Genomic DNA, 16,283 nt, shown 5'->3' on the forward strand with positions numbered 1-16,283 from the left:
AGAGCGTGAGGAGGTACCCAGGCACATAGTTCCAATGGTGCATAAATGAATTTGGCCCTTATACTCCTCTTTTACATTTCTACTCTTTCCTATATAACACCTTAGTGTTTAATCTTTCCTCCCTTAATCTCTCTTTTACTCCTTCTCTGACTTCTTTCATTTGCTCACACATATGCTCGGCTGATGCTTATCGGCTTTACCACAACTACGAGGAAAAATGAAGGAACAACTGAGGGAAAACAAAATGTTTGTTGGTGATTAAACAAATGTGTGAGATGGAGGTCATTTTACCTCGACCATGAAACTTAATGTAAAATGACCTTATCTGATAAAACAGTAAAGACAGTACAGGTTAGCTAACCTCTCTGCAATGAAACATGCTTTAGCAGAATAGAGAAAGAAATTGTAAAGCACTAATAGAAGAATGTTTTTAATTCTTTCGTATGTTTTCTTTTAAATATATTTCTCTGTCCTTAGCTGGATTGTAAACATTGTTTGCACTACCTATTTTGAAATGTAAATAACCTGTATTTGTTTCTACACTGTACTGTATGAATAAAGTTTGCAGAAAAGAAACAATAATGTACTTTATATTGTACATGAATGCATGTGTATATAGCCATCTTTAGGCATCATTTGACCACAATTCTATGTCAAGAGAAGAAGAGGAAAACTAACACTGAAAAATAAGTGCTCTGTGAATCACCTAAACCACTAAAATATTGTATATTTAATTTCCAATTTTGTGGTATTTTACAATTGATGTAGTAATGTAATATAATGTTTGGATGTGTTTAATGTTTACACTCTAAAGCTGCTTTAGTAGTAAGTAGTCAACTTCCTGTATGATATAAATGGGACCACACACACGCGCACACACACACACACACACACACACACATCCAAGGGGAATCCTTCCTCCCTTTCTCTCCAGGGACAAACACTAACAGTGGCAATGTCACGCTCTCAGTGCCATAACATTTCTCATTTTTTCTGCTTTTATTTCTCTGATTCTCCCTCACTCACTTTAACTCTTTTCCATTTTCCCACCCTCTATCTTTATCCCTTCCTTCCTTCCTCTCTCCTCATTTGCTCTCTATAGCTTGTTGGCAGAGATCCCTCTCTCATCCCATCCTTCCACCCGGTTCTTGTGTTTTTAATCCCCATGTGTGCCAACCAAGACTGCAGACATCTTGGCCTCATGTCTTTGCTCTCTATGTGTATAGAGTGTACAGTGTGTGTTTGTGTGTATCCCAAGGAGCCTGCCAGCACTTGTACAAAAGCTCTCTTTTAAGTTTGTTTGTCTTGACTAATCAATAAAACCATACAACACTTAACCCTGTGCCCCCGCATCTTCCCTTCTTTCATTCTCTTGAGGAATTTAACAAGTCCAAACACAAGAAATGTAACAAGGTTTGGGTGTGGGTCTTTATGTGGCAATGCATTTGTGTTTTAACTTTCAGAAGCAGCCTGTTAACCAAGCATCTCTGCCCTGAAGACTCTGCCAATGACACTATACGCGTTTTACTACGTTTACTATTTCCATGTCCGAGTTAGACTTGTTCCCCTTTAGTTTTGCAGCATAGGTCATAGTTAACGATTCTGAAACTTTTCCACTGAGGGACATGTACGAGCAACAACCACTGGGAGCAGGATCTCAGTGATTGTCAAAACGATGATGATGAAATGTTATCAATAACAATAAAAGAATATCCCGCCTCTCTACACCACGCTTGTGTTACCTTGTTGATAACGCTCAACTGTTACCATGGCTACTGCTCATTTCCCGTTTGCGGACATGTGCATGCATATGACTGTCAATATGCACATATAGTCAATGAAATAAATAAATAGCACAGTTTAAGAAGTATAACCCTTTATCAGACGTCATAGGCTACAAGCATTTTTATAGAAATGACCAGAATACGTAGCCACACAGTTGGTGTAGTGGTTAGCACTCTTGCCCCGGTTGAGACCACGGCCTTTCTGCATGGAGTTTGCATGTTCTCCTTGTGTGTGTGGGTTTTCTTTGGGTTCTCAGGCTTCCTCCCACTGTCCAAAACATGCAATATGGGGATTAGGTAAATGAACACTCTAAATTGAGAGAGTGAGAGTGAATGGTTGAATGGTTGTTTGTCTCTGTATGTGGCCTTGATCAAAACCTGACCCATAACCAGATAATACCAAACCTAACCTTCACCTAAACACAGTTAAAATAGTTCTTAAATCCCTAAATGTGACCAGTCTCATTAGGATCAGTGTGTGTTTGTGCCAGAAAAAATCTAAAATACATAATACTGTTTGTCTTTGAACAACAAACTGACACAGTAACACAACGTTAACGAAATATATGGCCATGACCACCGCTAAAGTGCATTAGCTATGTGATCACACATGCAATGATATATACATCAACATGTACCTCATTTTGTGTGTGTGCATAAGGACGTACATGTGCTTTTAGGTGAATGGTTTCAACATGGTGGTTCATCCTATTTGTATGTAAATGACTGAATGTGACTGTGGAAAGCTACAGTATGTTAATCGTATATGAGCTGAACAGGAAAGCTTGTTGGGGAATTCATGCTTCACTACATGCCTATCAAGCATGTCACTATGTTCTATTTACTATTTTTTTTAATGTATATATAATATATAGTATATATTACACACTCCGCCAAGCTTGGGTCCTCCACCACAGGCCTGGCAGCCTGAGGGTTCTTCACAGTATCTTAGCTGTCCCCAGCACTATTTATGATCCCCAATTTTGTCCCAACCAATTTTATCAATTTAACACTAATAAAGAAAAAAAATTGGTGGCATGTAGGCTACAAAATATCCACTCATAATCAACCGAAACCGCCGAAACAATGTGCTGTCCAACTTGCTGGAACCCGCCCCCCTCGGGTTGAGAGAACAACCCCGCTGCCTGTCGGTGTTTTGGAGCTGTGTGCGTGCGACAGGACCACAGCAGGAGGTGAGACGAGGGTAAAGTTTCCTTACGATAAAAGTCGCTAAAAGTTTTATGAGGTTGTGGCGTGATGGGGCTAGGGCGGTCATATGTAATGCAGTGCATATTGTAATGAAACGTCAAACTGATGAATACTTGTACCCAGCACTTTTCAAACCACACTCAAGCTTATGGTTATTGTTAAAAACAAACTGGCGCCCTTGATGACAGTGCTCCTATCGCCACTGAGACCTTTACTCCCCACATATTCTCTAGCTTCTCTCCTCCCTTGGTATTTCTCCAGGTTTTCGTGTTCCTTCTTCTAGATGTTGATGTCTTCTTTCCTGTTTTCCTGTCAGATTAATATGCAAACACCAGTTTGTTTGTCTGGATGTGGAAGTCTCACAGGATCTTAGCCCTGTTGTTCTCAATCACCTTTGGAGGCGTCTTCCATCTTGATCCTGGGACCACCAGTCAGTACTTGGTGCAGATTTTCTTGTACACTATCCCAACTAATTGGTTGTGGCAACCCCAGTGAGAAGGGATATATACAGAGGAGGTGGAGACCTATGGATGCTCCAAAACCCAACATCCAGATTGATAAGGAAACATCTGCTAGCTCAGTGTTCTAATGTCTGGAAGAGAAACTTTACAGTTGGAGATTGATGAAGGTACAATAACATAGATCTCATCATCATCCCCACACTCTGAGATTGGGTACCAAGCCCCAGTAACAACAGTGCCCATCAAAAGGGCAGCTGACCTATAGATACGACCATGACCAAATTGAAATCCTAGAGGAACGCAAACTCCTCCTGCCTGCCAAGGCTAAGTACCATCAGAATCTCTACTAGAGGAAACTAACTCAGCTGCTAACTGTCCGAACTAATGGCATCACTGAGAACAATGAGTCATAATATTGTGAAGTCAAATGGGTATGGAAATGGGTAAATCATTCAAAAATGTATGAAAACACATTAGATGGAAAGGGCAGCAAAAGTGATTATAATGTCTTTACTCAGGATATAAAGTGCATCTCTAATGATGACAAAAAATGTGTCATCAGTGTTCAACAACTGTCCCTTTATGTTTTAAAATACAAGATTAAAATCATGCGTCAACTTCAAACTGTGTTGGTGTTTCCACTGCTTTGTGTCAGTTTCAACACTGGCATCATGGAAACAGAGCGTTTTTTTTTTTTTAAAGTTGACCTTGAAGAGATTTGATGAGCTAACTGTAAAGAATTAGAAAATCAAATATCTGAAATATGTTTCATAATTGCCAAAGTGCTTTGTTTATATCGAATAATAAAACTCAACAGTGCAGAATCAAAGATTATTCAGTTGATGCAGAAAATACTGCAAAATCGTTAATCCATTTTTTTTCCTGAGCTGCAAAAGGCTCAGGCTGATAAAATAAAACATTATTTAACACATTCTCGCTCGCAAACACACTCACACGCATGCACACACACAAACAGCAGATAAATAGCATGTCACAATGTGAAGTTAGGATAGTGCATTACCCCAGTTCTGGTATTGAACGGAGCCCATTAGCAGTGTTAATCTATAGATCTAATCATGATCATGAAATAGAGGACTGCTCCCATTCTAGCAGCACCAGCCACACTCATAAACTATGCGGCACATTTTCCTCATATAACCCGACACACAAAACTAGGATCAGTTTGAATTTGTTCCAGTTCTTGTGAGGTTTAATTTGTTAAATGAGCATAGTAATAAAATGCACTGTAAATAGAGTAACTGATTTTACAAGTGCGACAAAATCCCAGAGAGTGTAAATGACTAATAACATCTGTAGCAACACTTAAAACTCTACAAGGTCAAAGCAACTATATTAGCAACATGGTACAAATGGAAAATGAAAGAACTCTACCGAAATATATAATACCACTGTATTTAAACATAGTAATGATAAGAGTTTAATTAAAGACTGTTAATTGCCTGAAACTGTGCATGTGAGTGTGAAGCCATTTTGTGTCAAAAACTAACCTGAGTAAAAAAAGAGTATATGAAACCTCAAGATTGTGTTCCCCTGTTTTTCATAAGCAACTATTACCATGGCTACTGTGTTTGTGACCCAATTTTATAGACACACGACCATCAATATGCAGGATGATTCATTTAGTCATTCATTTTCTACCACTCTTTTGAGGAACACGGAGGAGCTGCCTATCAAAGCTGACCTTCGCCAAGAGTCAGGGTTCATCTTCACCAGCCTATACACAACAGAGACAAACAATAACAATAATAATAACTCATTCATTTACAATAGGGTCCTCAAACTGAGTGTGAGCTCTGATCCTAATTCACACTCTCAGTCACAACTATTTATAGTTTCAAGAGGGTGATGATGATGATGATGATAATGCCACATTATATCACACACACAAATAATAAATAATGACTTCATAATCAAAATCAATAAAAAAATGAATAAAAAGTGTTTTGATCCAACAAGTTCCAATATTGTGCTTTAATGGATACATAAGAGAGATCAGTGGGGAAACATTGTGGGACATAAATTGCAGTCATCATGATCAATAGATGGTTTCCTTTTTGGTCTGAAATCAATTGTATAAAACAGCATGAATACACGCACACACCATAACACATGCACCAACACAAAATGGAAGAATTCACTTTGGTACCTAATTACTGCATCGACTTACAATGCAATTTCTATTACACGCACACACTGAACCCCAAATCGTATTATATCACGGAAGTATAACAGGTAACACAAATCAGTTCCCAGGATTAATTGTCAGATGTATTCATTATTTCCGCCCTCTCATTCATGAAAAGGAACACACTCACTGTATCATGTCTCAACCAGAAATATCTCATTAGAGATTAATACAGATCAGCTCTTTTAATTAGCCAGTCCGCCCACGTGAGGACTGGTGAAAGCCTGCCGTGTTGCACGCAGAATACACTAAACTGTACTGTATGTGTACGCCTGTGTCTGAAATGAAAAATGTGAGCTTCTCTCCCACCTACTGTCTTCACAGTTTGGTATCTTTAGTGCGATAACACAGCGAGACTGCATAGGTATGCATGTCTTATGAGCTGTAAGAGCACATTTTGGTTTAAAATGTTATTGCTTGTAATGGAAGTGTCTTAAAAGAAAGGGAAAAGAGGATGAAGAGTGATGAAATGAGTGAGTTTTATCTTTGTGGATTTTCAAGTTTTGATGATTTTTGTTGATATTGCAATTATTGTGCTTCTGTTTAGTCTTTGTGAACAGAAATAATGTATCATTAGTCTTTCATCTGAAGATGAGCTCTGTCAAGCATGCAATCCTATCAGACCTGAGGGAGTATTTGAGTGTACAGCAGCAGTGCAAGGGAGGGCGGGGACAAACTGTCCTAGGACTGGGTTTTCGGAGCAGAGGAGTTCAGTCAGTCATCATCTAACCGCTTTATCCTCTACCAGAGGGTCAATCTCAGCTACATCGGGCGATAGGCGGGGTACACCCTGGACAGTTCGCCAGTCCATCGCAGGGCCACACACACAGCTAGAGACAAACAACCATTCACTCACACACTCACTCCTATGGTCAATTTAGAGTGTCCAATTTACCTAATCCCCACATTGCATGTTTTTGGACTGTGGGAGAGAACCCACGCACACACGGGGAGAACATGCAAACTCCATGCAGAAAGGCCCTTGTTCCAACCGGGGCTCGAGCCCGGGTCTTCTCGCTGCAAGGCGAGAGTGCTAACCACTACACCACCGTGTTGTTGTTGCCTCTGTCTGTCGCCTGCCATAAAACAAATCTCTTCCTGTGTGCAGCTCAATAATGTTGAGGCAGCACGAGATACAAACACTGTTTTACTGAGAAACAAAGAGAAAGAGTATTATGGAGTTGATAGGCTTACATTTAAAAGTTACTCACTACAACCAATCAGAGCAAGGATGTTGTATGCGGAGCGACGGAAAACGCAAACAAACGTGTCTGTTGTGGTTTTATAGGAGTGAGGGTTATCTAGTAATGGCGTCTAATGACTTTGCCCGTTGGAGCTCAGTGGAGCAAGTCACTTAGGATGCAAGTACCATCTGAATCTAATGACAGCGGCTCTTCAGTGGCCACCATTTTAGATGTATACATATGCTGCCTAGATGTCACTTGTCGTCAACGTGTTAAGCCCGCCTCTAGCATGCCAGGGGGTTGTAATTGGTTCATTCTTAAATTGGCTGAAATGGCTTCCTTGCCAGATTGCTCTCCAGTCCCTCAATGAGAAAGATAAATAAAGATTAATAAAAATTAACTACAAATTGTAAAAACATGAAACTATAAAACAAATATAAGACAAGCACGCACTGGTGTGTGTGTATACATGTGTGCACTGTACCCTTCAATACATACATATTTTTATTCCTATAATCTCAGCTTCGAGGCAGCTCTTTTGTTTACATTATCACTTTGAAGATGGCAAGAGAGTCATGTGTGTAAGTGGAAGCGAATACGTGTGCCGTGGGATTCTCTGTGCATGTCTTTGTGAGAGCAATAGCATGATCTTGTTTCTAAAGCACTACTTTCTGTGTTTACAATGGTGCCACTTTGATGAGTCGTTTCCTTCAGGGCACAAAAAGGGAGCAAAATAATCTCACCATACATGGTTACATGCCAGTGCTTGGGGAAAACGGCAGCTGTTTATAATCACCTTCATTTCAACACCTCAAACAAGAAAATACAGATGAATGGCAATGGGTAAAGAAAATGACTTGTTCTCTTCAAGGCCATGAAGGCCACCACCTCTCAGAATTCATCACATATACTGTATATCAGTATTTCACAAACCAAGATGAAGTCCATCACTGGAGTGTGACGCAATGAACACACACAGATAGGGTTGGTAGGTATGGAAAAGCTAGCAATAGGATAAAATGGTGTTTCAGAAACAAATGACCAACCTTGGCTCTGAGTCCAAGTGTATTCCTAAAATGTAATCATGTCATTTTGCCAAAAGGATATTCTAAATGCACCAATGGTACAAACCAGACCGACTCTGATGCAGTTAATCAATGTAACGTAGTCATATATCACTGTTTTGTTGCTATCTGGATTGATATGTAAAACAGAATGTCTCAACACTGTCAATTTTCCTGCAGGTAGCTTTAAAGTGTTATTTCATGTCTCTCCTTAGCTCGGCTAACTTAACTGAGTATGAACCTCCTACACCATAACAAATATAGAAAGCAAAGTGTATTCAGGCTTTAGCCCAACACAGGCAGAGGATCCAATCATTTCACTGATCTTCACACTAAATTAACAAAAAAAGCACATTGTCAAGTAAGACAATCCGGCCAACATGACCAAAACTGTTACTCTTCAGGACCTGATGAGCTCAGGTTATGGTTTCCACTCTCGACACATCCCTTTTTCAAGCATTGGTTCAGTCACAGCTCAGCATAACAGGTTACAGCAGGCCTGTCAAAGCTTAACATGTCAAAGCCGTGAGTCTGGTTCTGCAGTAAGAGCTGCAGTAAAAGCCCTGATTGGTATTTAAAGACTTTAGAGGGTTGTGTTATTATGTTAATTTTATCCTCAAAACCAAAAACCTAAGAGTGAAAGTATAAAGAACAGATTACCTCTAGATTTTTACGCTCCCTAAAATAAAATGCAATTATTATCATGTCAAGTCAACCTGTAGCTAAATGCTCCTTTACACTAGATTGACATTTTAAATAGCATATTAACACCTTCAGATGTAAAATGAGAAAATATTCAATTTGAAAATGAACACAACTATGTAACTTACTAAGATGAAATTAGATGCAAATTTCATGTATACATATATTTTTTTACTTTGGTACCTGACATAAAAGTACAGTAAAAAGCCAGACATGCTGCGTTAAGAGGTTTAAAAGCATTGAAGGGAAACTTGTAATTGCCTATTGCTAACCCTTAATTTGAAAGTTTAAAGCTGTTGTGTCATCTCTTTTATTTCCCTCTGTGGCACATTTGGATCATTCATTGCTGCTGATGCCGTCCATCAGTCAGGGCTAGACGTGGCTAACGGCTAGCTAAGTGGTGCTAATTGAGCTGAGACCCTGCAATAATAGTTTCCCTCCATCGTGAGTCATTTGTCAGTATTACTGATGTCAACAAGACATTATGGGTGAGGAGAAAGAGAAAGAGAGAAGGAGCATGTCCATGTAGATTCTCAATGTCTAGTCGCTATCATCCTCCGCTTCCTCACATATAAATTTAGTTCAGGCAATGTTATAGCAAAATAAAACTCAGATGGAGCGAGTAATTATTCTTATTATTGCATTTATCTTTTTTATTTGTTAATGTTCCATAGTTTCACTCCGTTCACATACAGTAGAAAAGTATTTCTGTTTTTCCACCAGAGGAAGCTCGGGTACCACTGGTGGTACGCGTATCTCAGTTTGAGAACCATGGGACTAGTCGAGTAGTCTGCCTTACAGCTCCACAATTTCAAGCTTGACGTCTGCTAGTCACGTATCGCGAGGTTCGCTTACCAATTTTATCCTCGGTGAGTGTGGAGGAGAGAGAGTAAAGGGGATTAAAGCTATTCAAAAACATTTTAGCCTGCACTATCAAAATGGAGGGAGAGTGGGGCGTGACTAGACCGTAGACGAGGAGCTCCGTGATTATTTGCAAGGAAACATTTCCACCGAAACGATTTCCCTGTTTGGCGAAGTTGAGCAAACACATGCAAACCTGGATTGAAAAACAAAAACCGAGAGCAGGACAGTGATGTGCATTGTGACAGCTGAGTGGTGGTTTGCGTATATCGTGATGTTGTGTGAATTCAGTGTATGAGCTGTCCGTCGTCAGTGAGTACAAACTGTTTCAAAGCTTTTCCCCCAGTTGTGATTTTATGGATGACTGAAAAACACATGGATGACGTCATCAGCGAGTAGTCAAGCTGACTTTCATTACATTACTGTCGATATTAACAAAAAATCTTAAGTCGTGCAATCCCTTATTTCTACCTTCACCTGAAGAGAGAAGCCTCCTTCACTTTCAATGTACCTGGGAACAATGACAAACATATCATGTATTTTGTATTTGAATTTATTACACCATTATCCTTTCTCTTTACTTCACTTCAGAATAGTGTTTTGTTTAACTTCAAAAATGTAATATACTGTATCTAAATTTCACAAAGGGAGTGAAATATTGCAGTCATTAGTGGACAGACTGTTTATTTTATTTATCTTTTTGGGGTACATTTTTGACATATTCACACCAGCCCAGATCGTTTGCTCAGAAAGTCTGGGGAGGTGTGAACGCACAACCGATCTCTGATCCGCCTAAAACTTAGGTCTCGGTCCCAAATGCAGGACATTGTGGGTAAACACAACCAAAACATACGCGCCTGTAGAACGATAGCCTGCAGGTTTGTGCAGTTACATTTGGTGGCCTCTTGTCTGGTGATGATTGTTCATTGAATTTGGATTTTGGTCTGGTTCAGACTGGATTGGCAATGTGATGAGATTGAGTGTAGAGTTGTTCATTTGAGTTGGGAAAATATTCTGGGATCCAGCGTTTGCTTGAATTTGAAGTGGTTGACATAACTATTCATACTCATGAATAATTATTATAGATTTGATTCAAATCTGATTTGATGAATTATCTTTGTTTATAAATATGGAAGTAAAAGCAAGGGAGGTATATTCATTTAATGCACTAAATATATTTGAATGTAATTGAATTCCTATAAATAAATCTGTTAAGAAATAGATCCCAAAGATATTTAGAATATTTGATAAATAGATAGCTTAACAGTACTTTATCATAATGGAAATATAATAATTGTACAAATAATGCACTGTATACTTTTAAATGGCATCACTTTATTTTCACTCTTTAGATTTATGACTTAACTTAAGCAACGATCATAGAAGATTTTGGTCATTTACATGATTAGCTAATTTAATTTTGTACGTTCGTACGTACTTTATTCAATGAGCATCCTCTGTTGCCCTATGCGTGGTCGAGTTTAAGCATGTGAGTACCAGGATTCATTTAAAAAATACACAAGACAAAGACAAATATTTGGTGACCTTGACAGTGTCACACTAAATATTTGTAATTTTGGTAATTTCAGTTTACAAACTCTGACTGCTGTTTCCTTTAAGCTGTAGACACATGTGGAATTAAAAAGTGATACTGTATTTTCTCAAGGTTATTTTAAATTAATTAGATTTGTTTTAACTGCTAGTCCATGGGTTGTGCATTTTTTGTACCTTCACATTTTCTAAAGAAAAAAAATCTCTGGCACCCATTTTGTTTCAGTCTTTCTTTGCAATCTTGTATTTTCTTTTGTTACGCAACACATTTTCTAAATACCTCAAGGTTTTGTTTCTTTCCTTGTGCATGTGAGGGGGTGATGAGTTGCATGCTTGATTGAATGACATTGCCTCTCATTGGCTCCTGGGAGCTGATTGGTGCTGCAAAGGAGGTTCAAATTTTGTGTCATCAAGTTCCAATATAACCAATATGATCTTGGACACATTATTTTGAGGTGCAATTCTACATTATGTTGCTTTAATGTGTTGCTGGTGGTTTATTGGGAGTTGGGAAGAGGAAGTCTCCTCATTCTTTGTATGTTCAGATTTTCGCCTAGGCCTGGTCATATCACTCATACACACTCTTTACTTATTCTGTCTATTTCATATCATTGGCATGGAAAACAATTATGTCAAGCAGATATGTGGGCCACATAATGTGGGGTTGTCAGGATTGGGAGATATCTTATTCATTAGAGCTGGCACTATGTCACTATCAACATCTCAGTTTAAGCTTTGGGTTTTAAAACAAAAAAAAAAAAAAACATGCAATACATTCACTGGCTGAAATACTACTGCTTAGCTGTTGTTTCAGAACCATGGACAGCACCGTTTAAGGCGCTGCCCTCTGGAGACAGCCAGTCACATACACTTTGTTTCCACCAAGCGGTGCAGTGTAGTTTGGAATGGTACACCTTGATGTGGCTCGTGTTTCCACTGCAGGGTGTGTGGGCCACATGGCGATAGCAGCACGACACAGTGTAGCCCGCCAATTAATTTCATGAAGAAGAACGCAGCAGTGGACAGGGAAACAGTGGTAGACATCCAGTATTATGTATTCTTTCTTCTTGGTATGTGGCTGTTTATAAGGAGAAGGAGACACGCTTTTGTTTGACTTTTGAGTTTTGATTGAAGTAAGAATTCTGTGTTGACCAATCACTGGACTGCAGTGTGTCTTGGTCCATCCTTGGACCGCTGCACTTGGTACTTCAACAGAAGGGTGCCACAAACTGGGGCGGTAGGGGTCAGATAAACTTGTGCCGTACTCACAACCATGAAATGCGAATAATTCCGTAATTAGTGATCTGAACTGAACTGTAACACTTTAGATTAAATGATAACAGCTAGATTGTCAACAGATTAACTTCTGTCTAAATTGTATAGGCTACTGTTTTCACTTTAGTAGAAAGTAGGACCTTTATTTATTTATTTTTTTTCTATGATTTAATTTTACCTTTTACCAGCCAGGACAGATTAAGAACACATTTTTATTTACAACTGCTGTGGCTGATGTGTAGCGCTCCAAAGACGGCACATTCCAGATGTGTAACTGTTGTTTTTTTTCCCTTTGAAGTTTTATAATTTGCTTATTTGTCTTCTTAACAACAGGAACGTGAGTGGACTATTTTATTTACTCGTTTTAGTTTGTGTATATTATTGTCATTTTGTTTTATATACTATGCAAATTGATTAATTGGGATTTATGAGATAAATGAGGGATACATGAGATTATTCTTCTTTCTGCTCATTCAAGACTTGGACAATTCTGTGTTTATATTTAATTGTTTTGTTGTTTCGTTTTTTTTGTGAATGAAATTAAATAAATAAACTAAACTAAATGTTGTCAGGCATTTCTGGTCGCCATGCAACATGATGAGTCAATGCTGTATGCTCCACACTGCAACAAAGACACTAGTCTAGATAAACAGGAAGTTGTCAATCACTGCCTATGTATCAGTTTAGGTTGAAATACAAAGAGTAAATCAGGTTGTTGTTGTTGTTTTTTTCAAACACCTTCTCTCACTGACACCTGAGTTTGGTTCACACCTCAGGCATCTCATAAGCTAAGCAGGAAAAGCAATGTCTGAAATACGAGGGCAAATTATATCTGACTTCTTCCTTGTTTTGCGGAGTTAATTATTTAAGCACCAAAACAACTTTTGGAGCTTTTGGTGATGACGTCATTACCAACACATGCAGCCTCACGCCGAATGCACTGCGGCGGATATAAACCAGGCTTTAGACTGTCAGGACAAATACGGTTTTCACAGAGCTCAACAATTTCTATGATTGAATTAAAGAAATGTTCATATTTATATTATATTTTCCTTTGTTTTATTCTCTTTTCATTTACTTCTTAGTATAATTGTTTTTTTATTTGAACTGACAGCTATTACTGCCTGGAAACTCCTGCACAGGAAAAGACTTACTATAGAGTTTGGGGAATCAACAGTTTTATGCTCTTGAAGTCAAAGAATCAAAGACCTTTTCAGTCATTTTAAGCTGCGCCCACAAATACTGTACAACAGAAACGAGATAACTAGCTGCCGGATGAAAGAGGAAGCCGCTAAAGAAAAAAAGGCTAGAGATATGTGGCTTTCAGACATACCTCTCTGCTGTGGAGGAGGCCTTTCTCTGACACATCACTGCCAATGAACTACTTCCCGGCGCCATTTCCTGTTTGATCTCCCACGCAACAAGATTGCTGGGTTTCACAGCCAGGAAGTTGATGCCTGACTGAAACCACACCCTGTAGAGACAGATGAAGACACAGAGAAGAAAACGAGAGATTAAGGTTAAGCAAACAACCATATAAGCACATGATAAACAAAAGAGACAAAGAGTGATGGTGGGAACATGCTGAAATTGAATTTGCTTTGCTTGTAATATCCCTGCCCTGTTTCCCGTGCTGATGTTCCTTAATCTCTGATACGTGCCACACTCTCTTTGTATACAATGTCTATTAAAATCGATTCATGCCGCATGCTGCCACCTCCGACAGCATGACGCATGGAAGAAACTCTTATTAAGGTGAACATTGTTAGCATTGCTGGGAGGATACATTGGAAGTTGGCTGAACCAGAGATGATATCAAATGCACACATAAAATGTGATTTTGCCGAATTTTTAAGAAACATAATATGTATTTTGTTTCTGTTACTACTTACTTCCCTTTTTCATATTTAATTCATTTGCTAAATGTTTTACTTTTGTATAAAAATAAATCTCTCATGTTTTGCGTTAACCTCACCCTCTCTTTTCTTCTTCCACCGTTTTGCCTTCCTTCAAACTTCTTGCTTCATTATCTAGTCTTCTTTGTTTTTCATTTTCTTTCATTACCCTCTCCTTTTTCATTTAAGTCTTAATTTTTTCTTCCAAATCTCTCTTGGCTGCAGCTCCTCCTACTACTTTTACACTCTTCCAAGATGCAATCCTTCTTGTTGCTAATCTTCATTCCTCATCATTCCCTGAAGAACCTTTCTCCTTCCATCCATCCGTGCTTCTGTCCGCCCCGCATCCCTCATCCAAGAAACTCGGTGGATAATCTATTTATTTGCTTTCTTTCTCACTCGTCTTAATCCATCTCTGTGTGTGTTTTTTTTTTTTTTTTGCTTTTACTACCCTCACAAGACCCTCCCTCAGTTTATAACACACTTTATAGACACACATGCTTGTTCACTGATGTTTTTTTTCTGATTAACATATGTACAATAGTCTCTGGCAAACAACAAATACCAACACAGATGTATTTGCCAATAATAGTTTCCCTCCTAACAGATGGGGGAAAGCACAATCGTCTTTGTCTCCTTCCTCATTATTAGTGCCTTTGTTTTATGTCTTGCCAAGTGCCGGCTGCATATACACTCTATTACATCCATTCATTGTCATGCTCTATGTGCATCTGTTTGTTAGTGTTTAGGTACAGTATATATGCATGTGTGTATAGTTAAATAATGTAAATACAATGTTTGGCAGAAAGTTTGAAAATCCACTTTTTCTTTTTTATTACTTAACAAATAATTCCTATACCTTCTCCCGATGGCAGAGCTATAACTAGATCTGCCCCAAACACAACCAAAATAATGCAATTGTAGTATCTGTCTCAGCTGATTTGTCAATACTGTGTTAAGAGTGAAAACTCTATTGAGAGTAAATGAGCTGTACACTCTTATGACTGGTGAGCATGAGCATGTATAGAGTCCATCCAAAAAAAATGTTTTATAAATAAACAGTTCAACATAAAAAAATGTTAAAAAATAAAACACATGTTCTGTTTACTCTGCTTCTTTCTCCCCATGTGTCTTTTTCTTTCCATCCCAACCTCACCCTCTTCTTCTCACGCTCACTTCCTCTTTTCACTCACGTCTTCATCCTAAACCGAAGCAGAATTTAAGATACTCCACTTCAAACGAAATTTACTGCAACCAGGCTGCGGCAACAAAACGATGCAGAGCAAAGTTACTGGAGAAAAGAAAAACAAAGCAGTAAAACTGGAGATATGATGTGAATGACAGATTGGGGGAACACAAATCCTGAACCTGGTCTGAGAAAAATGAAGGTAGTTGTGGAAAAAATAAATCATTGAACTTTCTGAGAACATACATACATAAATTAAGTTTCTCCAGAATGCAAAAAAAAAGACTTATTTTGTTTTTGTAAAATAAAAAATACACTACAATTTTGAAGATTTACGTGCCATGATCGGATCTTCCACTGAACCACAATTCAAGCCACTAACTAATTGGACACTCTCTAAATGAATGTTATATTTATTTATATTATATTATTTGGGTGGAAAGGGAACTTGACTTGTAACCAGAAGGTCGCCGGTTCAAATCCCCACCCGGCCCAAAAGGGCTGGGGTACCCCTGAGCAAGGTACCCAACCCCCAATGCCCCCCAATGCTACCCGGGCACTACTCAGTGTGGCAGCCCACTGCTCCTAATTCTAGGATGGGTCAAAATGCCAGGTTGTACCCCGCCTATTGCCCTATGTCAGCTTGGCATATGTCCAACCCTCAAGTGGAGGATAGAGCAATAGAATATGGATGGATGAAGTTATTGCTTCTTTATTTTGTTGGCAAGGAAGCTGCGGCTGGAGGTTCTTCACCCCGTAACACAAATAACCACAAAAATACACAGCTCGTCACATGTAGTAAAGCAAGTGTCAATAGTGTCCCAGGGTGCAACTGTCGGGACTTTGGTGTGTGCGCACATGTGCTTGTGTGTCTGTAAAACAGCAAGATGATGGACAAGGCTGCA

At 38.8% G+C, this 16,283-nt stretch overlaps 1 protein-coding gene across 1 annotated transcript in view; it reads right to left on the reverse strand.

Annotated features, from left to right (window-relative positions):
• The window catches only part of si:dkey-215k6.1 (transmembrane protein 132D), a 252,999-nt gene that overhangs the window by 118,267 nt on the left and 118,449 nt on the right, over positions 1-16,283 (reverse strand). The window contains exon 4 of the mRNA XM_044027111.1: positions 13,631-13,771. Coding sequence (XP_043883046.1) covers positions 13,631-13,771 — 141 coding nt within the window. The remainder of the gene's footprint in view (positions 1-13,630; positions 13,772-16,283) is intronic.

The sequence above is a fragment of the Solea senegalensis genome, linkage group LG5 (assembly GCF_019176455.1).
Source record: "Solea senegalensis isolate Sse05_10M linkage group LG5, IFAPA_SoseM_1, whole genome shotgun sequence".
NCBI classification, from domain to species: domain Eukaryota; kingdom Metazoa; phylum Chordata; class Actinopteri; order Pleuronectiformes; family Soleidae; genus Solea; species Solea senegalensis.